At 37.7% G+C, this 24,043-nt stretch overlaps 2 protein-coding genes across 2 annotated transcripts in view; both read left to right on the top strand.

The window, feature by feature from the left end:
• The first annotated feature begins 5,850 nt into the window (after positions 1-5,850).
• On the top strand, positions 5,851-14,975 carry LOC149004264 (orotidine 5'-phosphate decarboxylase). The gene is made up of 7 exons (XM_089169075.1): positions 5,851-6,159; positions 6,837-7,087; positions 7,196-7,315; positions 7,416-7,574; positions 12,464-12,636; positions 13,789-13,894; positions 14,700-14,975. The coding sequence occupies exons 2-7, from the start codon at positions 6,860-6,862 to the stop codon at positions 14,727-14,729; spliced, it is 816 nt and encodes a 271-aa protein (XP_089025201.1). The 5' UTR covers positions 5,851-6,159; positions 6,837-6,859; the 3' UTR covers positions 14,730-14,975.
• A 1,123-nt stretch (positions 14,976-16,098) lies between these two features.
• The window catches only part of MSH5 (MUTS-homolog 5), a 38,176-nt gene continuing 30,231 nt past the window's right edge, over positions 16,099-24,043 (top strand). The window contains 12 exon segments of the mRNA XM_089168595.1: positions 16,099-16,134; positions 16,605-16,636; positions 17,591-17,685; positions 18,005-18,085; positions 18,162-18,231; positions 19,651-19,714; positions 22,061-22,233; positions 22,379-22,480; positions 22,578-22,605; positions 22,681-22,712; positions 22,787-22,844; positions 23,009-23,095. Coding sequence (XP_089024721.1) covers positions 16,099-16,134; positions 16,605-16,636; positions 17,591-17,685; positions 18,005-18,085; positions 18,162-18,231; positions 19,651-19,714; positions 22,061-22,233; positions 22,379-22,480; positions 22,578-22,605; positions 22,681-22,712; positions 22,787-22,844; positions 23,009-23,095 — 858 coding nt within the window.

Genomic DNA, 24,043 nt, shown 5'->3' with positions numbered 1-24,043 from the left:
ACCAATAATGTGGCAAATCACCTAGCCAAGGAGGCCTTATCTGTTTCACTAGGAAAAGTTGGCCGTTATAACTCTATGTGTGATGCCCCACATTTTTTTATATATTATTATTTTATCATTGTACGAGAATGTTTCAATCCTCAAGATTTTTAAAGGATTATGGTGGTTGGATTATGTGTCAATTGTTTAATCAAATAGTTCGAGTGTAATTAAATGATAGTTTAAAAGGAATTGGATTATAATTAGTAGGGTGAATATCACTTACCTCCCCTCTTAGCTGGACAAATAGCACTTACACCCCCTCTTAGTTGGATAATATCACTTACCTCCCCTCTTACCTAGCAAGTATATCAAACACCTCCCCTCTGTTAACTTTATCGGTTAAATTTAACTTTTTCCATTAAATATTTTTCTAAAATCCCAAACTACCCTTGACTAAAATATTTTTTATTTTAAACCCTAAATTATCATAATCACCCTAAAAGTTAAAATACTAAATTACCCTCAATTAAAATAATTATTAAAAACCAAAACTAAAACCCAAATTATCTTTAATTATTAAAAGCCCAACATGCCCTTTTTTATTTTTATTTTTATCAAACAATTAAAAAAACACGTACTACTCTCAAGTAAATTAAAAATGCAATTAAAAAAGAAAGGGTATATTTATAAAATTAAACACGTACTACTATTTTGGGCTTTTTTAATTGTTTGATAATTTTTTTTTAAAAAAAGGGCATGTTGGGCTTTTAATAACTAAAGATAATTTGGATTTTAGTTTTGATTTTTCATAATTATTTTAATTGAGGTAATTTAGTATTTTAACTTTTAGGGGTGATTACGGCAATTTATGGTTTAAAATAAAAACATATTTTAAGTCAAGGGTAGTTTGGGATTTTAGAAAAATATTTAACGGCAAAAATTAAATTTAACCTAGAAAGTTAACAGGGGAGGTGTTTGATATATTTGCTAGGTAAGAGGGGAGGTAAGTGATATTATCCAACTAAGAGGGGGTGTAAGTGCTATTTGTCCAGCTAAGAGGGGAGGTAAGTGATATTTACCCTAATTAGTATTTTGGTCAAAATTCAACATCATTTATAGGTCCTACAACAATGGAATTAAACTGAGTTGAGAGCAAATAAATGATCATCATAATTTTCTGAATCCAAAGGTGATAATATATGTATTCTTATAAAAAAACAGAGTGGGCCCACAAGCCCATAAAGAAATCAACTAATTAATTTAACTATATATATTATGTTACATTATATTATATTATATTATATTAATTATATAAGACATGATAAATTAATGAGGGAGAGGAGGAGGTGACACCTCCCTTTCCCTCCCACCTAACGTAGCAAAACTTGCAAAAACATAAGATTTTAGGTGTTAACATAAGAGTGGAAAGAGAAAACAAGAAAGAATCAAGAAGAGGTTGGTTTTTGCATGAAAAGAGGAAGAAAATAGGAGAGAGAAAGAAAAGAACAGTAACGTACAAGAAGGATTCAGGAGGAGAGATAAGAAAAAGAAAAGAGCAAGATTCCAGGATACACAGAAGAATTAAGGAGGAGAGAGAAGAGAGAGGAGAAGTGGAGAGAGAAGAGAAAGAAAAGTGAAAGAACGTGGAGAGAAGAGAAAGAGAAAGGAGGAGAGAGAAAGTAGAGGAGAAGATTTCTGTATTAATTGAAATAGTCAAGGATTATTTGGAGTACACGACACAGGATAGACTTTTAGCTGAAGTAAGATCGAGAGACGAACATGGAATAGAAATAGGTAAGTGATATTGACCAACCTATGTATGTTATAAGTGGGTGATTCTACTTAGTAAACAGGTAACATTCATATATTAATATAAATTATATCTTATTTATTTACTGATGCAATAGATGGAAAATACATGATATATTACTTTGTGAATAAAACAAAAACGCATGGGATTGAATGACAGCTTAAGAACTTGATTGAAGTGTTTGAATTAAAATGTTAATAGTATGCTTGAACTGTTAAATTAAGAATTTTAAATGATGTTTATACTTGTTAAATTTAGAATTATCATGTTCTTTTATTTAAATAATTGGATTGTATGAATTGTGTCTAGTCTTATTCAGATAAAGCTAAGTGATGACTGAAATACAAGAGGTACATTAAAATGGACAGGATATAATAATGCAATACTGAAATTGTCAATATTACTTATTATGCCTCAAATCTCACTATTGTAAATATTGACAGATCCTCAGATCCATGACAAGGACAATGGTGCTGCCACCCAACAATGCCTTTAAAGCTGAAGATGAAAACCTTTTTCCTTTTTGTTGCAACTGATGTTTGTTTAAATAGATTGTGAATGTATATGTTTCCTTTAAGACTGTATGTACTTAACTAGGTACTGTTGAAAATTTGAATGAAAACATAACATGATTTTGGACTGTATACATATGTTTGTGAATCAAATTGTCAAACAGATTATTTGTCTTAATCCTTGGAAATGTTCAATTTAATATTGTTCTTTTTTAGTGGGTATAAACAGGTTAATACTGAGAAAAACTATCACATGCCCAGGTTGGAAGTCTGTAATGTGGATCCCACCAAGCCTATGGAAACTGGGGTCATGACACTATAGTTGGATGGATTTTCCATTCCCACATGTAGCTCTTGCTTTGCTATGGAATAAAGATCTTTTCTACTAAAAAAAGTTTAGTGGGATTTTGTGGGAAAACGATGGATATAATAAAAGTGGGACCACAATTACAACTTTTCTAGATTTTTTTTCTTTCTTTTTTCTATTCTCCCCCTAGAAGTGGGTCTCACATATTTAGTTTTCCCATCCCTTTTTTAATCTAGCAAATGAACAATGCCTCTCTTTTCTTTTTTTGTCTATTGCATGTACGACAGTTTGGTCAATTTTTTGCTTCTTGGTTCAGATCGAACCTTGTATTTTCCTGCATCTATTTGTTGTATTTTTCCTTTCTTTGGTGTGTCAGTTTTTCAATGATAATGTGTGTTAGTCACATTGGTTCCACGCATTTTGTATCAATAAATGCTAACTACTCGAAAAATGATACTCTTTTTTTTTGGTGAAAGTTGATTTCATTCAAAAGAGTTAACAAAAGTGGAACAAAAGCCTGGCTCTAAAGCAAGCACATCTTGCAGCCAGGGGGAGCTCATAGGCCAGAGAGGCCTAGAACCAATAAAAATGATACTCTTGTACCAACGTGAATATGAAGTTTCCCCAAACATGAGAATTATCCATGGTGTTTCCTATACAATCATAACACACGTTATGTGGTAGATAAGAAATAAGGATCAATGTCCTCTTGTTCACTTAATAAGTTTTAACCAACAAAATTTAACCATTTAGAGACCATGCAAAATTAATCATAGGGTTAATAAGGTAAAAGCTGTTTTTTTTTTTTTTTTCAGGTAGAAATTAGGTTAAAACTTCAGATCACTAAACTTTTGCTAAAATGTAAAGAACTAAAATAATTTGTTAAGTTGATCATTTGATGTATAAAAATATAAACATCTAAGTGTTAGCTATTTTTCAATTACCAAAAAAAAAAAATGTTAGCTGTTTTTATTTAACCAAGTCTAAAAACATAATTTCATTTATTTATTATTTTTATTTTTAAGCATGACAAGGAAACATTGGTTGAAATAAAGTTGATTATGAGATCTAAAGTTTGATTTGATTATGAGTTTTGAACCCAAAAAAAAGATTTGATTCACAAATGATGGTTGAAGAATGTACTTTCAAACGTTGGAATATTAACATGTCTTTTGTGGTCAATGATTCATTATCTTTATCTTGTTTGGATAATGTGTTGCACTTGCAGTGCCAGTTCCAATGATTGGTTTGCCTTAAAGGACCCATAGAATGGAAGGTCATGTTAATCATTTTGTACTTTTTTTTTTTTTTTTTCTAGAATAAAATCTTATAATTGATGATTAAATATTTGGTCATAAAAGATAACAATTTAACCAACGGGGGTTGGTCCAAGTGGTTAGCAGCTTGGTTTGCTTAAGCAAGGTTCTAGTATCGAATCTTTGTGGATGCAAAAAATACCCGCTAGGAGACTCACCCATCACAGCTAGGTGTGCGACGCGAGTCTAATCACCGGTATATAAACCGGGGTTGGCAAACAAAAAAAAAAAAAACGATAACAATTTAATATTTATTATGGGACATAAAATTAAATAATGAATTTTTTTTTTTGAATAAACGACTTTTATAAAATTAGAGGTGAGGGTATTACATAATATGATAATATACCTTCAAGTCACTCGCATTAGCCAGTGTACACGTATGGACTATTAGCCAGTGTATACATATGGACTTTAGAGGATCTCTAAAAGCGCATTTTGTTGACTTAATTCCATTAATGTTTGCATTAATTCTAGATTCAAATTTATGAAATCAATATCTATAAGAACATAGGTGATTTAAATTTAACTAGTTCGATTACATTTATCCTGTGAAATGATTCATCTGACTATGTTTGATTTACGTAAGTAAATAATTTTAATATTCAAAGTTAAAATGGGAAAAAATCATGAATTTAACCCTCAAACCATCAAATCCAAATAATTGAAAAAGTTTGAGCACAATTCTAACTCTATGTCCCTATATGATTCTTGAATCGGATAACAAAAGTAATCCACTTATTCAAAATTGGCCAAACAAGCTTGGCTATTATTGTAGAATTCCAATTCCTTGTGGGCACAAGTTATTAAATTCAAATATTTTTATACTGAGGATTTTCTTGATGTCAGATGTTCACGGGGGTGCTCTTGGGGATGACAGAGTTTATATGAGGGGAAAGAATTCTTCAAAGGGTTTGACAAAGGTAATATTCTCGAGGTGCCCTTGGGGGGGGGTTTTTTTTGGGGGGGGAATTCAAATGGGTTTTCGGCATGGTGAGGATTCTTGATGCGTATTTGGGGAGAGATCCATCTCCTGCCAGTTCTTTATGGGTTGGTGAATTAATCAATTGGCCTTCAAGATCTTGGGGGGAGACTGATTCTAAAATGGGTTTGATCAAGCATAGGTATAGAGGATTTTCTTGATGCCGATATTTGGGAGCTCTGGGGATCCTACTTTATTTGAGGGGAATAGAAATCTTAAAATGGGTTGAAACATGAATAGGGAATTAGGGAATTTTATTGTTAGATCTGCTTGTTTTGGGGAAAAAATTTTTTAAATGGGTTTGAATCCAGGTAATAAGGAACAAGGTTGAGCGCACCACGATTTACATCCTCAAGGGAGTTTTTTTTTATATTAATGGTGTTGAGTGGGTGCGAACCCAAGACCTCCCGTAGGGAAGTTGGATCTTTAACCGTTTTAACATACCACCTTTGGCGAGTCTACATGATCATTATAGTGCTCTAGATTGGGTTCCAACTTACTTTAGCTTATGAATAATTCTTTGTTGGGGTTTGACAACTATGTTGTCTTACATATTTCTAGAACAGAAAATACTGTTACAGATTTCTTGACTAGGGGGCCCTTTGTTTAGGTATGTCTAAAATTCGGTGGATATAACCACCTCAAGGACTTGATCCTTTCTACTATGTTTCTACTAGGAGGATTTCCCTTGATTTGTTTCTTTAAATACATTTCTTTTTCTGTGTTTGAAAAAAAAAAAAAAAAAAACCAGAAATTCTTTTACCAATTAGGTGTGCCCAAGTGTCACCAAGAATGAGTGACATGCTGTACAGTCACAGGTCATCATCGTCATCATCTGAGAGATTCTTCCCCACTTTTTATTTTATTTTATGTTTTGGATTTTTGATTCTCTTCTTTTGGGGTGACACTCGTGGTCCGCCGAGCTTGCTTTGCTAGGAACTTGGAAGACTCAGGGCCTCAAACTTGAATCAGAGAATCATAGAACAAGACAACCAAACCATCTTAATCTCGTCGACAAATTCGCAATTTGCATCTCTTGGCCACAATCTTTATTCACCTTTTTTGCCCTTTCAAAATTTGATTTTATAATTTTTCTGGGTTGCAACAAAGATGAGCCCTTCAAATAATCGTGGACACAAAAGAAAAACAGAGGTTTTATTTGTTACTTGTCGTTCCTTCTCCTCTATCTCGATACGCTCGACGACTCAGCTTCCTTGTAGCGTTCTCCAGATCATTTCAAGCTTAAGCAGGTAACTGAATTCAGATTATTCTTTTATTTCTGATGATTTGGAAGAAGGATTATTGATTAAGAAGAACAAAACAAAGGAACTCCTGTGGTTTCATTAACACTTATTTCTCCCCTAGAAGGGGGAAAAAAAAACTATAATCATTATCTCGATGTTTAATTTGGAAATCACTCTAATTACTATTCGATTTGCAAAATAAATTCCGAGCATGTAGAAGTTTTGCCACAATTCGAATTTTATAGGATATAAATCATAATTGAAAATTGATCAGCGATTTGATTTGAGTGACAGGTGCTCGATCCTCTTTGTTAATTTGATTTTTTTTTGCATCAGGATTCAGGTATTTTGAGCTGTTACTTTGAGGGGGAAAAATGGGATTTGTCATAAATAGCTAGTTCAAGTTTTCAAGAAGGGATTATCTTGGAGAGACTGGTATTTTTTGAACAAAAAAATTAGACCCCTTTTATTCCCTCATCAAACTTAGAAGCAGGGGTTTGCGTTTGCACCTTACTTGCTGAAAGTTCCTGAAGCCGAAAAATTCACCAATGTTTCATTTTTTTATTTTGTAAAAACCTGAAAAAACTGGCCGTAGATCATAGGTATGAGAAATTATTCTATTGACTGAATAATATACTTGCATTGTGCTAATGATTTAATGATTGTTTGATTGGATTCTGAAGAACAATACTCTGATCATGCAACCATGATGGCGTTACATGCTCCTAGAGCAATCAGCAAGTGCTGGACAAATTGTGAAACTAAAACATTGCTAGAGGCTTATCCTGGCAGCATTTCACACGGTAATGTGTTGATCAGCAGAGATCCTTGCAATCAAAGATTGCATGCTTCTATTCCTTGGGAACCGTGTGGTCAAAATAAGAACCGCTGCCCATCAAAGATATCGAACTATGGAAGTTCAAAGAGATGGCTGGTAAGTAACTCCTCTATGTTTCCTGTCAACGAAATTGTTTCCATTAAAAGCAGATTTCTGATTAACGACTGGTACTACCTGTGAGCCATTTGATTTATATTTTGTTAGTGTCGATTTCATGCTTCCACTTCATCAGACGATGAGTATCGTTCATCCCGCAATATTGCAATCAGCTTATTTCGAAGGTACAGGAATGTCATTGCTCGAGGAGGAGGTGACAATCTAAAGGTAAATATGTATTATTATTACTTTTTTTAATGCTTGGTTATTGCTTGAGGCAATGTTATCGTTTTACTAATATCTTTGGGTGTTGTCTCACTGATATTAGGAGTTCATCAGTGCTGGGGTAAATGCATATGCTTTAGGCTGCACTGATGAAGGCTTGAGGAAAGAACTTATTGATATAAAGAACTCCGGAATTGAGATTGAAGGTGTGCAATGTTATGGTGGAAACACCAGGTTGAAGTCCAAGATTTTCTCTAAGGAGGTGACATTCATGCCTTCTATGTTGATTCGCATAGATGGAATACTGGAATGTTATGCAAATTAAGGAGCTAAAATCATTGAATTTATGTATATATTGCTTTTACATCTGTCTAGATATATCATATATGTTTACTAGTTCAACTTAAAGGAAAAATTTTCCTTTTAGCCCTCTAAGAAAAAAATCTGCCAAATGGCATGTTGGTTAGGGCGCTTTGTAAAACCCCTTTCAATTCGAGAACAAAAAGCCCCTATACCTATTCATTCCAATAGATTCTAGGGCACAATTTTTCTGTTATAGTTAGACCCCAAGTCCCATTTCCACTAGTCAAGTTTTAACCCATTCCAATCTAGCAAATCGGCAAGAAAAAAAAAGGTTCATACTTAGCGCATGAGGCTTCCGCCCTACGGTTCTTGGGATGGTTATAATGTACATAGTCTTACCCCTTCTTTCATAGAGAGGTTGTTTCCAGGCTCAAGCCTGGTACCTCTTGGTCAGGATAGAGTGACTTTTACCTTTACAGCAAATTGGCATAACAAAGCTTGAAAACATATTAGGACCATAATTCATCTTTAGGATGGATGGATGTATGTGGAAGCTATATAAGGGATGCTATATGAATTTGGATTTGATATTAGACATGGGCCAATCTAAACATTCCCCATTAGTCCAACTGTTGGAATTACTGCATCCTTCAATTTTAAAGACCTACTTTGGAGTCAACAGATTTTAAGTTAGGTAGAACAAAGATAGAACATGTGATCTGTAACTTCTGTCAAACTAGGAGATGTGCAATGAAGTGGTGAAACTTGAAGTTCGAGAGATACTACAAAGTGAGTGCTTTAGATACCTAGGGTCAACCATTAACAAGGAGGGTGATACAGAGGATGATATTTCTCACAAATAGGGTCAACCATTCCCTATTTGTCCAACAGTTTTTTTTTGGGGATCAATAAAAAATTCATTACCAAAGGAAAGATGGGGGGTGTGCAATGAAGTGGTGAAACTTGAAGTTCGAGAGATACTACAAAGTGAGTGCTTTAGATACCTAGGGTCAACCATTAACAAGGAGGGTGATACAGAGGATGATATTTCTCACAAATAGGGTCAACCATTCCTTATTTGTCCAACAGTTTTTTTTGGGGATCAATAAAAAATTCATTACCAAAGGAAAGATGGGGGGAGGGGAAAGGAATTACAAGCAGAACTTGGGCTGAGCCCAAAATAAAGCCAAACTAAGGCACCAAGCTAAACAGTGAAAATAAAGGGAAACAACTGACCACGGCCAACTAGATGGGAAACTAACTTTTCCCTCTATTGTTCTTTTTTCTTTTAGGAGACTTAAACTCCAACACGAAATCATCCAAGTGGCGTCGACCTTTCGTTTGTACGGTACTTCTCTTGCAATCATCATTGGCAAAGCTCCCATTCTCAAAACTAAGGGTTGAATCTTCGTTCTCTAGATGGGAGGCTTGCTCTTCAAGGGCCTCTAGAATAGGAGGGCTAGTGCCTGACCATTCAATAGGAGAAATGGTAACAATTGTCGGAGCGAGGGAAGAGGATGGAGGGGAAGGAGTGCTCGACAACAGCAAAGAAGGGGAGTACAAGGGGGTCAGGGAGCAAGCTGTGACAACAGGGTTCACAGTGCATTTTAGAAACGAAGAGATGCCAAGCTCATTGGGAGTGATGGAAGAGGAAGAAGGTCTAAGGGAGGTCAAGAATGGAGGTCCAACAGGGGGAGGGATTGGGCTTGAGGTCGGCCTAGCATAGAAGAAGGTGAAGCAAGAGAGCAAGATGGGGCAGTGATAGGCCCAGGTGCGAGAGGGCCCAGGACCAAGCACAAAGCAGTAAGAGAGCAAGAGGGGCGGGGGGTTGAGGAAGAGTTGAGGGCTCCATGCCAGTGGGCCCAGCTGAGACCAGAGAGAGAGAGAGAGAGAGGAGAGGAAGATTTAGGGAATGAAAGGGGATTCTTGTCAATAAGCAAGGCTGGGGTAGGTGAGCAAAGATAATGGGAAGAGCGATTCTGAAGCAGGGCTGAAGACAGGCTAAGCGATGACGAAGAAGGACAAGGGATAGTTGGGCAGTGTGGTGCAGGCTCTAGAATGGAAGGGGTAGATGCTAAGTTGTCAACAGTCAGGCTGCAGAGAGTAGTAGCTGCCAGGTTTGAGGAAAGGGTAGCAGGATCTCTCATGGAGAGAGGCCCAGCATTTGCAAGCGAGTTAGAGGCTGGGGTTTCCAAAATGGTGAAAGGATTCCCAGCAGTGAATGCATCAGAGCAGCCGAGCAGGGCAGTGGGAGATGCGGTGAAAAGGGATTGCAGCGCAGAGCTGTCGGGGTCGTTGGAGGAGGCAGCCAGTGTGGCAGGGGCTGGGCTAGATGCAGGGTCTTTGGCAGGGGAAAACTGCAGAGGGACAAAACGATTCTGCTGGCAGGATCAACAGGAATTGTTGGAGCAATTTCTGGCGACTCAGATCTTCGCCGAAGGGAGTGAATCCTTCGATAGTAGCTTATCATTGTCCTTCCTCTTGGAGGATTTCTAGAGTTTGTAACAGTAGTAGAGGCGGGGATGGAGGCGACAATGTGAATAGGGGATTGATGGGGAGTGGGGGCTGCAATAACCTGGTCTCATTTTCGATCTCTATAGCACAGAAGTTATGACCAAACAAGCAGAGCAATGAGGAGGCTTCCAGTTGAACTTCACAGCTTGGGTGAAACTAAAATCGCCTTCTTCCATGACGACGATAGGTGAAGGAAGAGGAGCATTTGCAGACACCTCAACACAATTATAAGCATAAGAAAGCCTATCTTTCTTCAAGGTTGTGGCATCAGTGAACAGAGGGGTACCAATAGCAGAGCCCACCATGCTTAGGCCAAGCACTAATAGTGGAGAGGGAGGAGCCCAGGGAGGGAGACCCAAAGAGGGAGCTAAGAGAACTCTACCCGGATAAGTTGAAGACAACAATGCCAATGACAAAGGAAGAGTGGACATCTCCCAACTGACCATTTGCCACCTTCAGGGCACTGCGTTTGTCATCATCCCAGAATTTGAAGAGAAAAAAGACTTGGTCCAAGAGATAGAACTCAAGAGCACCAGAAGTTTCCACTGTTTCAAGAGGGAGGCTTTAACAATGGGAAAGGGGGGGGGGGGAGTCTTGAGCCTAGGAAATGGCCAACGAGACAACAATTCCAACGAGAGGTGTCATCATCCAGCACTTCAACAGGATTATGAGGCGGTCTTCCGACCATCCACCAGGGGAGAGGGGATCAGGTGAAGAGGAAGTCTGACAAATACTTTTCTTTTGTGTGTGTGGGGGGGGGGGGGGGGGAGGAGGGGAATAGGGATGACCAGGGAGATGGTGAGTGGATAGATGTAGGGAGGGCAAGAAGGGCAGAAGCTGCTGGAGGAATGGAGGGAGAGGTGGAAGAGAGGGGTTGGAAATCATCCCATCTTCACATAGTTATTTTGTTGCTTCCATTTTCTTGTCCAACAGCTTTTTATTTTTTATGCAAGTATTATTGCCGAAAAATGTTTGTTTAAGCAAGAATAAAAAATAATGAATTATATGTAGGTTAATCAAATTTGTTTGTTTAAATGGCCACAGGAAGATTAATAAGCTAGTACCTGCTAGGCTACTATAATTTTTCTGTTTTCATGTAGTCAACTATAAATGGAGAAACATTTAAGACTGCTACAGTAATCTAAACTATGGATAAATTGCTAAAGCTAGATCTGAACATAACTCACTATGTTTACTTGCACTTTCTTATCAACAGATTTTCTACATGATACTGCTGCCACCCTACCACTGCAAGAACTCCCTATAGCAATTTATCCAGGATGATAACCCCACTTACCAATGAATTCACAGTGTGTTTTAGTCACGTTCCGACATGTTGCCTGGTGTTGCCGTGTCGGACCCTGGCGATATGGGCGACACAGGCGACATGTCACCCGATTTTTTGGTGCAAGGGCTGGAATCGTGGATCGCAACTGTTTATTTGGAGAGGGGAAGATGCCATCATCGTATTTCTGGAAGCTGAACCCTGAGCTGTGAAGTGGTATCCAGAGATTGATTGTTGGGCAACAAGTAGAGCTGCAAAGCTCGGAGGAAGTTCTTCTTGGGCAAGGAAAATCATTGCTTACAAACTCTGGGCTATCTCTTATCAGACCAATTTTAACCATTGGCGAGGCACTTTTGTACTTGAGAATTTAGGGATAAGTTGGTATCTTTCTCGTTGAAAGGTTGGTTTTTTTGTGAGGTTCCACAACCCCTGCTGGGCGTCGTAGAGAGAATCAACACATGGCCTCGGTGGGGTCTTCTTAACGGTGCTACAGATGCAGTCGTTTCGTTAGGCTTTGGGCCTTTGGGGTCAAGATACCATAGTCTGCCCTAATTGCGATGGAGGATTTGTTGAAGAGTTCGAGTTCGAGAACCCTTCCGTGGCGGCACAAGACGAGTCTCGGCGTCGGCGGTTGCCTCGGAATCGATCTGCTTCTGATCAGAATAGAAATTTAGGATTACGCTGCAGCTGGAGGAATGGTGGTGATCGCTCGACTATTCGATTGTCGGCAATATAGTCGGCGATATATCGCCGACTTATTGTTGGTTTCATGTCGCTGGGGGGTTGTGTGTCCCCCGGCGCTGGGCATGCTTTTGCTGTGTCGGCGATATGACATGGCGATTTTGTACCGTGGTTTTAGTATAGTTAATTTATGAAGTACTCTGTTTACGCTCTGGTTAGTTTATCACAATGCATACCTGTTGCAGCACTACTGGTAATCAAAACTCTAATTTGGTGAAGTGTCTTAGTGGGGTCTGATTGAAGGAAGTCATGCAATCTGTTTACTGAATTAAGGAATGAAAATTTATACATCCCATATTCCAATGCAGGTTGATGAGTGCATTCTGTGGTTAAGCCTCATATTTGTCACCATCTTGTGTACACCGCAACCTACTATTGTTAGATGGTCATCTACACCTCCAGTCTCAGCTGATTTCATGCTTCAGTGGAAAGGCTTTTGTTCTATCATTGCAAATGCTTACTATGTAAGAGGAATGGCATGGTGAGGTCCCATTGTTATTGATTGAGTTTTTATTTGTATTACTCATTGGAATCATCACCTCTTTGTCAGTTGTGTGTGTGCGTCTGTAATTGGGATACTTCTGTTATCTCTCATTTTAGGAACATAATGGCTCATTGTAGCAAAATAAATGTTGTTTTCCTAACTGTAATCTGCATTGACAATCGACTTCATTTTTTTCTTTTCTGTATTCATTTTAACCAGATCTACTAATGTGCATATTAGGCTTTGGAATTAACATCTGTCACTACTGAAATACTGTATTTGAGACTTTGAGCAGAATATTTCTGGCAGTAAGAACTGTAGTTCATTCTACCAGCCAAGTTGTATGTTGAAATTGAGCCAAACAGGGATAAATGAGACAATACTTGGGTCAATGAGTTGCACAATTTACCAAAGTATGATGCTGGTTTCATTATAGTGTATTTAAGTAATTCTACATTGGTTCTGCCTGTGATTACACAATCAAAGGTCAACTGAGTTTCTAGTTTGATCACAATCACTGGCTAGTTTATATTGGTTTTCAAATGAAAATATCATTTGGGGACCAATATAGATCTGTGCCAGTTGATCAATATTCAGTGAAGTCACTAGTCTAAGTTAGTGAGAGCTGTCAAAACCTTAGTTCACCAAAATCCGTGTATTCCACTCCTGATCATCATGGGCATGCACTCTTTAAGGCTCATCTCAGGATCACTCGGCAGATACCAATAATTAACTGATATGAATATACATACTAAATTCTGTAACTTATGTGAAGAATCTATAGTAAACATCATTACTCGGGGGCTTGAAGACAGGGCTGCACCCATGCCAACAGTTTCCAGCTTAAAATGCCATGTCCTCTTGTAGATGGGTGTTTCTCTCAGTGGATATCGCAAATCATAGAATCAATCCTGAGGAAATGTTGTACTTTTGTTCATAAAAATATAAAGAACAGGGGCAGAGTTAATTCTTATGTAGTATCTTCTATTTGAGAACTTTTATGACCTGAACAAACATGGCTACTGCTTACACGAGCTATAGGAATATGATTCACCGCTTCAAGTTTCTTGTCTTATAAACTTCTGAAAACTTTCAGTTAAGGTATATGCTTGATGTATGTTAAATTGAGTTTTCTTATGTTTTCCCCAGGCTTCCAGTGAAGACTCTTCAACTGGAGCAAATGGCAGTTGTGGGACATGCTGAAGAGCCCTCTCTTGTTGCTAGTCGAATGCGATTAGTGTTCAGCACACTAGAGGTTTACCTTCCCTTCACACTTTTCATGCAATGCTTGGGGGGGGGGGGGGGGGGAGAAAGAAAGAAAGGAGACCTAAAAAAATTTATTCTGCACTTCAAGGGCGGAGAGAGGGGAAAACACCACTCGATTACTCCCTATCCATCATGGGACCCTCCGATCCATAAATACCTTACTTATTTCTGGATGTATAATTAGGAACATCAAGTTCTGATTGTAGGCCATGAGTTGTCAAACTTGAATTCATGAAACTGCCTCATTCTATGTTGTGCCCCCCATCTGAAAGCTGACTGCCACTAAACTCCCTGTTAATTGAAATGTGCAGAAAGTGGCTGTGAGAAACAGTTTATTAAGAACTATGGTCACTCAGGGCCATCTTATTTAAATAAGTTTCTCATAGTCCATTAAGTTGGAGGACGAAAGATGTGAAAAACAAGGAGAAAGATGAAAATAGAAAGTTGAAGAAAAGGAAGATGGAAAATAGAAAAAGAGAAAAAGAGAGGAGTGTGGGATATTTTGTAACAGAATTATCTTTACCACACCTATATTACTTTTCTAATTAGACGAAAGGACTTAAATACACATTCCTAGGGAGTTAAAAGGTAGAGGAGATAAAAAAAAATATAAGACAACTGAATACCAAACTAGTTATACAAATTGTGTACCAACCGTTGAAGAGGCTGAAATACAAAAAGTTTGATGTCTTTTCTTTCCTGTCTGAAAAATGTTATTCTCTGGTTCCATTTAAGAAAGTTCAAGCAGGTGTTTACAGGGAAACCATCTGATATAACTATTTTGTATTGTGCAGGTGGTGAGTCCACAATGGCCAAGAGTATAGTTCAGTGCTTGAACAGGGATCAGTTGGCTTTAATTGATCTCTTCAGGCATATGGCTTCATTAATTCATTTATGTCATCAGTAAAGAAACTGTGGAGATATATGGATGTAAAAGTTCATAGATGAAAATCAGATGGTTTTTCTTTTGCACTTGTAAATTGCAACTCCCCTTAACAAGGGTAGCTTTATATATGTTATTGAAAGCTTGTCTCCAGCAATATGATTATAAATGTAGAAGTTGTTTTCAAGTTGTCTCACTCAAAACATGCTCTTGATTTCTGAATCTTTAGAAGTCATATGTATCATACTATCATGAATCTTTAGAAGAGCCCAATTGTACTTACTCTGGTTTTTCTTGAACCAATCACCAGCCAAAATTGTTAGCTGGGTTAGGGAAAGGAACAGGGATTTCTGGGAGGCTTTATGGAATGCAGGTAAGGGAAGGCAAAAAAGAAGAAGAAAGAAAAAAAGCTGCTTAGTTGATCCTTAACCTGGAGATGATAAGTGAAGTATTCCCGAGGAGGAATAAGACAGTTGGTGCCTCAGTTTCCATCCTGCCTCGAGTTCCTTCCATGCTGCAAAGAGTTCCTGGTAAAAAAGTATTATCACTAATTAACTGAAATCACTAATTAACTGAAAGAAAAAAAGTTGTATCACAATAAACAATTTAGGCCATGCTTGGCGGATGTGGATCATCTCCCTTGATGGTGCTTTTCCGACGGCATTATAACCATAAATTATGTGGGACCCACAAGCCAAAAAAAACAATTTCTCATCACCCTCATCTTGTAGGCCCCTATAATTTGTAGTCAATAGTCCTTAGTAGAACACTCTCTGTTCCTTGTTGGGAGAGATGATCCTGACTCATGCTTGGCAAGTGAGAAATCAAGTAGAAGTAAATCAAAATTTTTTTTTACACAATAGTAAATGACTATAGTACCCCTCAAAATCCAAATATAAGGCAGCTTTACAACGTAGAAGATACCCGCCATTGGAGGGACATCTAAGCTACTTTAGACCGTTTCAGCCAGAATAAATTTGGGAATTAGAGCCATAGAGCCATAGAGCCATTTTTGTTCGCGTCTATGTGGATGGATATCCATCACAGTTCATGGTTTGAAACTTTGAAATGACACCCCTCTTGGACACTTGAAAGGGTCAGCAGGTTAGTTATCCGGTGGGTGGTGGAAAAATGTTTTTTTATTTTTAATCCCGTTGAAAAGTCGAAATTCTATAAAATAAAATAAAATAAAAAGCGCATACAAATTGGACATTATTCAGAAATTAAAATTTGGCGCGCAAACGACGAGTCTATAAAGAGACAGAACTAGGGAATTAACATCTTAAGTTATAACCCTTAGTCTGAGCGAAATGGAAGAAATTGATGAAACGGAAGTAAAATCGCAGGTAATTTTTTTCACATTTCTCTGAACTGGTTATGATTTCTCCTCTGGTTTTTCGTGAGAGCTACCGATAGTAAGCATCCATTAAGCTTGTACGCAATTCCATTAGCATCTGCATCTGCCGTCAATGTTATGGTAACGGTTCTGCATGATACATTGATCTTCAAAGCTCGTAGTGCAACTTTGATCGTTTTGCCTATCTGTCCCTAGCTTTCTCTCCAGTGATCCTGGAGAAACACCGGTTCCATCTGAGTTTAAACTCCAAAGCTATCAGATGCAAAGACATCTATTTGATTCAATTATTTTCCCTGTAAATTATGAGTGAACGAGTTATGCGCATACTTACGCCTGTAAATGGTCGATATACATCATATGCTTTTTCTTACATCCTCATGGAATTTGGAAATTTTATAATAACAGATTGTGGATTTTGCATCAATTAATTCACCAGGATTGTGTTGACTTCAAGTGCAGGTTTACATGGTTTGCATCATGCATGGTAAACGGTGAGTTTTGTAGATCAGAGTTGAAACTATTTCCTTCTCGTTACAGTTAACCATGTCCGTTGAACAATGAAGTTTTGACTATGTCCAAAGTGCTGGCTTGGATATCGATGTTCAACAGAATGAATAACACTTCTTGAAAGATTACAAATTTTTCCAAGAAAGTATCTTTCATACAAAGAATCTTGATTGACCATATGCTATATGCTTTTCTCTAGGCTTTTTGCCTTATGCTGTTCGTTCATGATAGTCCATATTTTGAATCAGAGTAACATGAAAAGAATCAGAGTTCTGCTACTAGAGAAATTTCAGAATCAGTGAACGGTTACTTGAAAATATTTCAAACTTATTGCTTTATAAATTATAACTTGCTATGTGTTTTGTTTATGGAGAAAGTGTATTCAAATGTTTAAACAAAAGGGAAACAAATTGCTCAGTTAGGCACCAGCTATAGGATTTTTTCTTAGAGGATGATATTCCCCTGAGAGTGGCATACTGAAGCTGTTTCTGTTACATCTTTTTTTTTTATAATGAGGTCAATACCTAACGACTAAGAAATGGTAAGTAAAATCGCAACTTGAACCTAAGTAATGGATTGCTTTGATGCCGTGGGGAAATTTAAAAAAGAAGAATGGAAGAGAGGCAAAAGTGAATGAGTGGACATGTGACAAAGGTTTATTGGCAAGATTAGTAAGTTTCATCAACAACTCATTGCTATGTTTTACATATCTGGTAAACTATGTATGGTCTTATGATCATAATGACTAAATTCTTTGGTTCCACATTCCAAAGGCAGAGGACCAAGTCCTCTTGAACCACTGGCGGCCTAATCTTAAAACTGGCAATATTATAACATTATTTAGAACTGAACTCAGTTTATGTATGATAGCATTTTCTGTTATGTGCAATCAACATCTTTTGTTTGTAATTGATGAATTTCTTAATTCTTGCTGTTAGAGTTGGGGTTGCATACTACGATTCCAATATCAACCACCTTTATGTCACTGAAGTTTGGGAAGATGGTAGCGAAGATTTTCCCCTCATTGATCTCAGTATGTGATCCTATTTTCTTTCCACGTTATCAACAGTTGCTCAAATCCTATTTTGTTCATTATTTTAATTTATTTAGTTTACAGAGGGAAGGAAACAACATTTTACATATCTTGAATCACATATCCTGAATCATGTTATGTTTTCTTGATACTTGAGACCGAAAAAGATTGGATTTTCCTTTGCGTTGCTCTTGATTATATATTCTTATGTTTTCAATGTTCAATCCTTGATGCCATTTGGATTGCTGCATACATGAATATCCTCTTTAGGTTTGCATTTTCTGTACTTATATGTTTCTATTCACTAACATTGGCTCAGTAAAATATCAAGCCAAGCCCCTGATTATTTACACAAGCACAAAATCAGAAGAATCCTTGCTTGCTGCTTTACAGAGAAGTGGTTTGTAACTGAAACCTTGGCTTGATAAACACCAGCTGTCAAAACTTATGTTTAACAACCTTCTAAAGTATTACAGATGGAACAGAAAGCCCTCAAGTGAAACTTATGAAAAGCTCTATATTCAGCTATGAACAAGCATGGCACAGGTAATAAAGCATTTGCTTAATGCTTTAAATATTTATTTTGGGGGTTTATAAATAACTTTCCTGGTGTGCAGTTTCTCTAAAAATGCCTTTTGTACCTTTTTTTTTTTTTTTTGTATGAATGAAGAATCCATCACCAAAGGAAGGGGGGGGGAGGAGGTGTAAGGAAATACAAGCGAACGCAAGGACTGATCCAAACAAAGCCAAGAAGGCACCTAGCTAAGCAACAAAACTAAAGAGGAATAAACAGCCAAAGCAAAAAAGGGCTAGACTGGAAACTAATTTCTGCCGCTACCGCTGTTCGAAACTGTGCCCTCCTACTGCCCCCTACTTTCCTCTCTTGTCTTTGCAAACCCTTCATGGCAAAACCCAATTCCGTCGCCCTTTTTCCATTTTTGGATTCTCCTACCCCTGCCACAACTCCCCTTTCTGTCGACCCCTCTTTTGGTTACCTCATCTCTTTGAACTAGCCCTCTCAGTCTGCCCTGCCCATTCGCCATTGGGCTATATTCCTTCTCTCCATCTGGCTTAGCACACGATCCCAAGCTAGGCCATTCTTTTTCTTCCTGCCTTAGCCCTGGCCTTTGCCCATTGAATGATTTATTTCCTCCCCCTCACCTGTCTCCTTCCTTGGCCACCCTTCTGGACCAGGCCTATCTCAATCCCCCTCCCTCCTTTAGGCTTACCTCCTCGTCAGCCCATTCTACTAATTCCTTGAGCCCTCCGCTCTTGATTCCTCTTCTCTGTTTCCCCTCTTTCCCAAATTGAGGTTCAGATATGTCTCCTTGACCCTATTTTCGGTGGCTGTGGGTGGCGTTGACCATGAACTAGCTGCCCTTTCCATCTAGGATCCTTGGGGGTACTTTTGATTAAAACCCCCCTTCTCCTGCTCTTCATAGCAGGGGAAGCAGCCATTCCAACAAAGGGCACCACCATCTTGATGAAGATTTCGTCATTGAGTTCAAGTGTCCTAGGAAAAAGAAGAAGAAAAATATGAAAAACTAGATTTGCTTTTTGATCTCGGCCTTAGGGCCTAGTTCTTTGTCTGCTTTGCCTTTGCTTTGGGTCATGTTGGCTGAGTTAGGGCTCTGCCCATTGCTTTGTCGTAGTAGTCCACCCCCTCTCTTCTTTTGGTTAATGAATTATTTATTCATCCAAAATAAAAAAAGAAGTTTGTATGTACTGATGTAATGAACTTTTTGAGATAAAGCGTAATCAGCCCAAGTTCTAAGGCTTGACCCAGCTGAAGAATCAGTGGCATCTGTTCAAGTGTGATGCTGCTCCAAGCTGTGGATATACATTCTGCAATTTCCCATTTTATTTTGAGAAAGCATGTTTTATTCTTTTTGAATGTTTATCTTTCCTTGATGCAAGGTCTGTTGTCTCCTCTGACCTTCTTGCTCCCTCTTTCAAACATTGCAGATTGATATACCTTCAGGTCACAGGGATGGATGATGGGCTCAGCATCAAAGAGAGAATTTGCTTTGTCAGTTGTTTGAGTTCCCTTTCTGTTGTTAATTCTGGTTTATTGATTCATAATTTTTCTGTTTTATCATGGAGTTGCATACAGCCTGCCGGGGGGGGGGGGATTGAGGCCTGTCCCTGATTTTAACTGGTGATAGACACTGCATGAAAGCTATGTGACTTTTGCCTTTGAAGTGCTGATTTGGTTTGGGCTTCCATCTAAGAGAAGGAGGTCCCAAAAGGCTACATTTTCTCTTAGATGAGAGCATGCCAAGCCAAGGAGGCGGAGTCGGTGAATGTGTGATGTTTGGAGTTGTTGGTGCACCTGTTCCGAGCAGATATGAGAGACCCATTCCCCAGCAGTTACATATAGCCTTACTGCTTGGTTCCAATATTCAAGTCATAAGATGATTTTATCCAAGATGAGTATGTTGATATGATAGAATAGTAATACTAGGAGGGCTCGTGTGCAAGAACTCAGCCTTTTTCCAATTAGATGGGTTGGCTACATGGATCTCAGAAGAAACATTGTATTCAAATTATATCATTCAAGGGAAGGAGCTCAACAAATGAAAAGCTCTGAGGCATCATCCCAGCTTAACTACAAAGTGCATCATAACTGCTCAATAATGAGCCCCAAACATCAAGAAGGGGGAGTTTATGGGGTCCACTACATGGATCTTCACTCTCAAATCAGCTCTATTTGAAATCATACTAGGTGAGGTAGTAAATTAAAAAAAAAAAGTACATTCGATGGATGTTAGTAGCACAACTAGCTGTCAAAACTAGGTTAGTCATATGTGATGATTTTGCTATGTGCAATGAAAGATGACAAAATGCACCAGTGAGGATTTGCAACTTGAGGTGTCAAGGAATGAGGGGAAGACTTAAGAAGAACTGGTTGACGAACAAGAAATGCAAAGATGTTCATGAGTTGACGGCAAACATGACCTCAAACAGGGCAGAATGGTGGAAAATGATTTGTGAAGCCAATAACAACCACTAGTGCACAAATTTTAAATGCTTCAAGTATCTGGGGTATCTGTGAAGTTTATGGATATATATTTGTCATATTATCAAGTATTTTGGTCACTCTAAGGAGGCATTTTCAATTACGAAATATTTAGATATATTAACAAAAACATCGAAGTGTGTGTGTGTGTGTGTGTGGTGTCTACATATATAGTGTTGGCAACTTGGCACTTAGTGCAAATTTAAAATAGATACAAAAGCAGAAAGAGAGAAGACTTCATTCAGGTGGGCTCTGGTCAGTTTGAGTTAGATTTACTCCAATACTCTATGCTATAACGTAGTATAAATGTAATAGGACAAGTCTTAATACTGAGAAACTTAGTTTCTTTCAAGGTAAAGAATTTTGTCAAAACCCCAATATAAAACCATATTAGTAAATCTCTCTTGGAAGGCTATTTTGGCCAGACCAAAATTTTGCCAGAACATTGTATTTTTCTTTGAAGAAAAATTGGCATTTTAGGTGTGAAGTGCCAAAACACAGAACAAGATAACCAACGTTTGATGAAATATTTAAAAGTTTGAGACAAGGTGACCAAAAGTATTGAAACATTGCAACTTTTCCCCATTTCAGTATAATAAATAATCTAGGCCTGATTGAAATATCTGAAATTTTTGGTATCCTGCCAGATTTTGGACTATGTATAGAATCACATAAGGATAATGGGTAAATTCATCCTGATCCTACTCCTTCCTTAAAAGAGGGGAAAAAAAAAATTAAAATAAGAATTTCTCTTAATGCAACACATAACAGTTGGAAAGTGATTCCTTTTTGAGTTCCAGAATGTTATTTTTACCACAAGTGGAGATATCTTTGATTATTGATACTCTTGGCACCCTAACCCCATCATATGGCTGAATTCTTTTCCTCACTCGACTATGCTTATTTCTTTCTTGTCCAGTCCAATGGAAAAAAAATGGCAGGAAAATATAAAATAAATATTTATATAACAATAAATGAAAATTTGTATGGTGAGATAAATGAATCCCTGCGCTACAAAATTGTTACTTCTTAAATGCTGCAGTTTTCCTTATTTATCTCATATGGATTAGTTGTTAATGAGTTGGTGAGCCTTGGTGCACTGGTTAAGCTGCACTATTGCAGCCTGTTGGTTACAGATTCAAAACTTGGAAACATTTGCCTCTCCCAGACTCTGCAGAGGAGGGAGCTTTGTGCACTGTGTTGCTCTTTTTTTTTTTTTTTTTTGGTGTATCTTGAGCTGTTGATTCTGACATTTGCATGCATCAGTATCATTTTTTGGCTTGTATTTTTTCTTCTTCTTTTTTTCTGAACTTCTGCAATGATTTTAAAGTTCTCATGTTTTCTTACTAATTGCAGTTGAACTCTATGATGGATATTGGAAGTGATATCCAAGTTCGAGCCAGTGGGGCGCTTCTTGCTATATTAGAAAATGAGAGACTTGTAGACACACTTGAACAAAGAGAAAGTGGGAACTCGTCAATTGCTATTGATTGTGTTACAGAGATTTCATTTTATCCTTAAAATACCATGTTCCCAGAAATCTGCTTTGTACTTACAATTTCCATCTGTAGTTGCTACTTGCTACTAGTTTAAGGCTACATAGTTCAGCTCATTTAATAGTTGATAAGCTTGTTGTTTGTACCATCGTTTTGTGAAACCTTACATCCAAAACAGAAACAACTTTCTCAAACTGGACTCTGCTGCTTATGAGACGCTGCAAATTTTCCAAGTAGACAAGCATCCAAGCCATATGGGCATTGGGAGAGCAAAAGAAGGGTAAGGAGTGAGACAGGTTTTGTGGTCTTCTCCCCTCCCCTGCACAAAAAGGAAAAAAGGTGGTGTTTATATGCAAATTGATATTCTTGAACTGCAGGTTTTCTGTGTTTGGGATGTTGAACAAGGTATGGTAGAGGTAATGTGTCTTCCAAGCCAGAAATATCCATGGACTAAACAGCTTATATGCTCATTTGTTTCAGTGTGTCACACCAATGGGCAGGCGCCTTTTGAGGTAAATCATTCCAGGATGTATGTGCTGCATGGTTTAGGGAGTGACCCTTATTAACTAATCCTGCATTGTATCAGAAACTGGTTCCTGAGGCCTATACTAGATCTTGAAGTTTTGAACAAACGACTCGACACTGTATCCTTGTCAATCAATGGATGAATCTTTAATTATTTGCAGAACCAATAGATTGGGCTGGCATAGCTGGATTCATGTAACTGACCATAGTTGGAGAAGGTTATATTGATCACAATATTACTTGAAATTGATCATGAAAATTGCAGTATCCAATATTATGCTAGATATCGTTCCTCGTTTCTTGTGAAGAGCTGATGACTACTTTACATGAGACGCTGAAGTATGTAAAAGATATCACCCAAATACTTAAGGTGTTGGTTTCTTTCTTTTATTTTCTTTTCCTTAATAGTTTCTTTATTAACTGTAAGTTCCATTTCAGTATCAATATTTCAAGCTCTAGTTTCCATTACTTATAACAGAACGGTCAGCCAGTACAGGGAGATCTATGCAATCAATCCGTATTGTACATATATATGCAAAATTTTGTTTGTGTAAGTTTTCTGATGAAAATGTTAGAAAGTTTAGTAAAAAGTTTTGTTGTTATGTGGCCTCAGTTTTGACTTTAGGGATTGATGTAGCTTCAGTTTTTGACATGAACGGTGGGAGGAGTGGGAAGAAAAGAGAGAAGTAGATTCTATGACCTTAAAATAAGCTAGACGTATACTATTGGATGTATGGAAACCATAGTTTTCAAGGCGCCTAGGTATCCAGGCAGACTGTGGGCAGTGGCAGCCTTGAATGTTTTATGTTTTGTTATTGCATTTACTTAAGATATTATTCATAATTAAGCAAATATCATCCTATTTGAATCCAATAAAAAATGGTTAAAAATAAAATTCCAAAAGGATAAAAGTTAACCTCCCTAGTTTGAGAACAATAACTAAACTTTTGGCGGTATGTAAAATTGTCAACTTTTTAATGCAGTTTTTTCCTCTCTCAAAAAATTGTATAAACCTTAACCTTAATATTGCAGGACATTTTAGAAGTGGATGTGCTTCTAGCATGGTGGTGGCAGCCTCCTATGTGGAGGCAGTAAGTCTAAGGAGGTCATGGGTTTGAACCTTTGCCCCTACCACACCTTCCCCCCCCCCCCACTGGGGCCTGTGTGCCCCTAGTTGCTGACTGGTTTGATGATGACCAAAAAAAGGACATTGTTAGAAACCAAAAATGAGGCAAAATACTCACTTGTTCTGATAACCAAAAATCATCTAGAGCGGTTTTGACAAAATTTGTGCAAGCCAAATAAAGTTTACTGGATG

Source organism: Hakea prostrata, chromosome 9 (assembly GCF_041222555.1).
Source record: "Hakea prostrata isolate BN-2017 chromosome 9, UWA_Hpros_2, whole genome shotgun sequence".
Classification (NCBI taxonomy): domain Eukaryota; kingdom Viridiplantae; phylum Streptophyta; class Magnoliopsida; order Proteales; family Proteaceae; genus Hakea; species Hakea prostrata.
This window is presented reverse-complemented; position numbering and strand designations above follow the sequence as displayed.

Bases quoted from the DNA above. Each gene is read 5' to 3' on its own strand.
- LOC149004264 (XM_089169075.1), top strand. From the start codon at position 6,860: ATGATGGCGTTACATGCTCCTAGAGCAATCAGCAAGTGCTGGACAAAT. The intron at 7,316-7,415 runs GTAAATATGTAT...CACTGATATTAG, and splicing joins GAGGAGGTGACAATCTAAAG to GAGTTCATCAGTGCTGGGGT. The intron at 7,575-12,463 runs GTGACATTCATG...ATTCCAATGCAG, and splicing joins CCAAGATTTTCTCTAAGGAG to GTTGATGAGTGCATTCTGTG.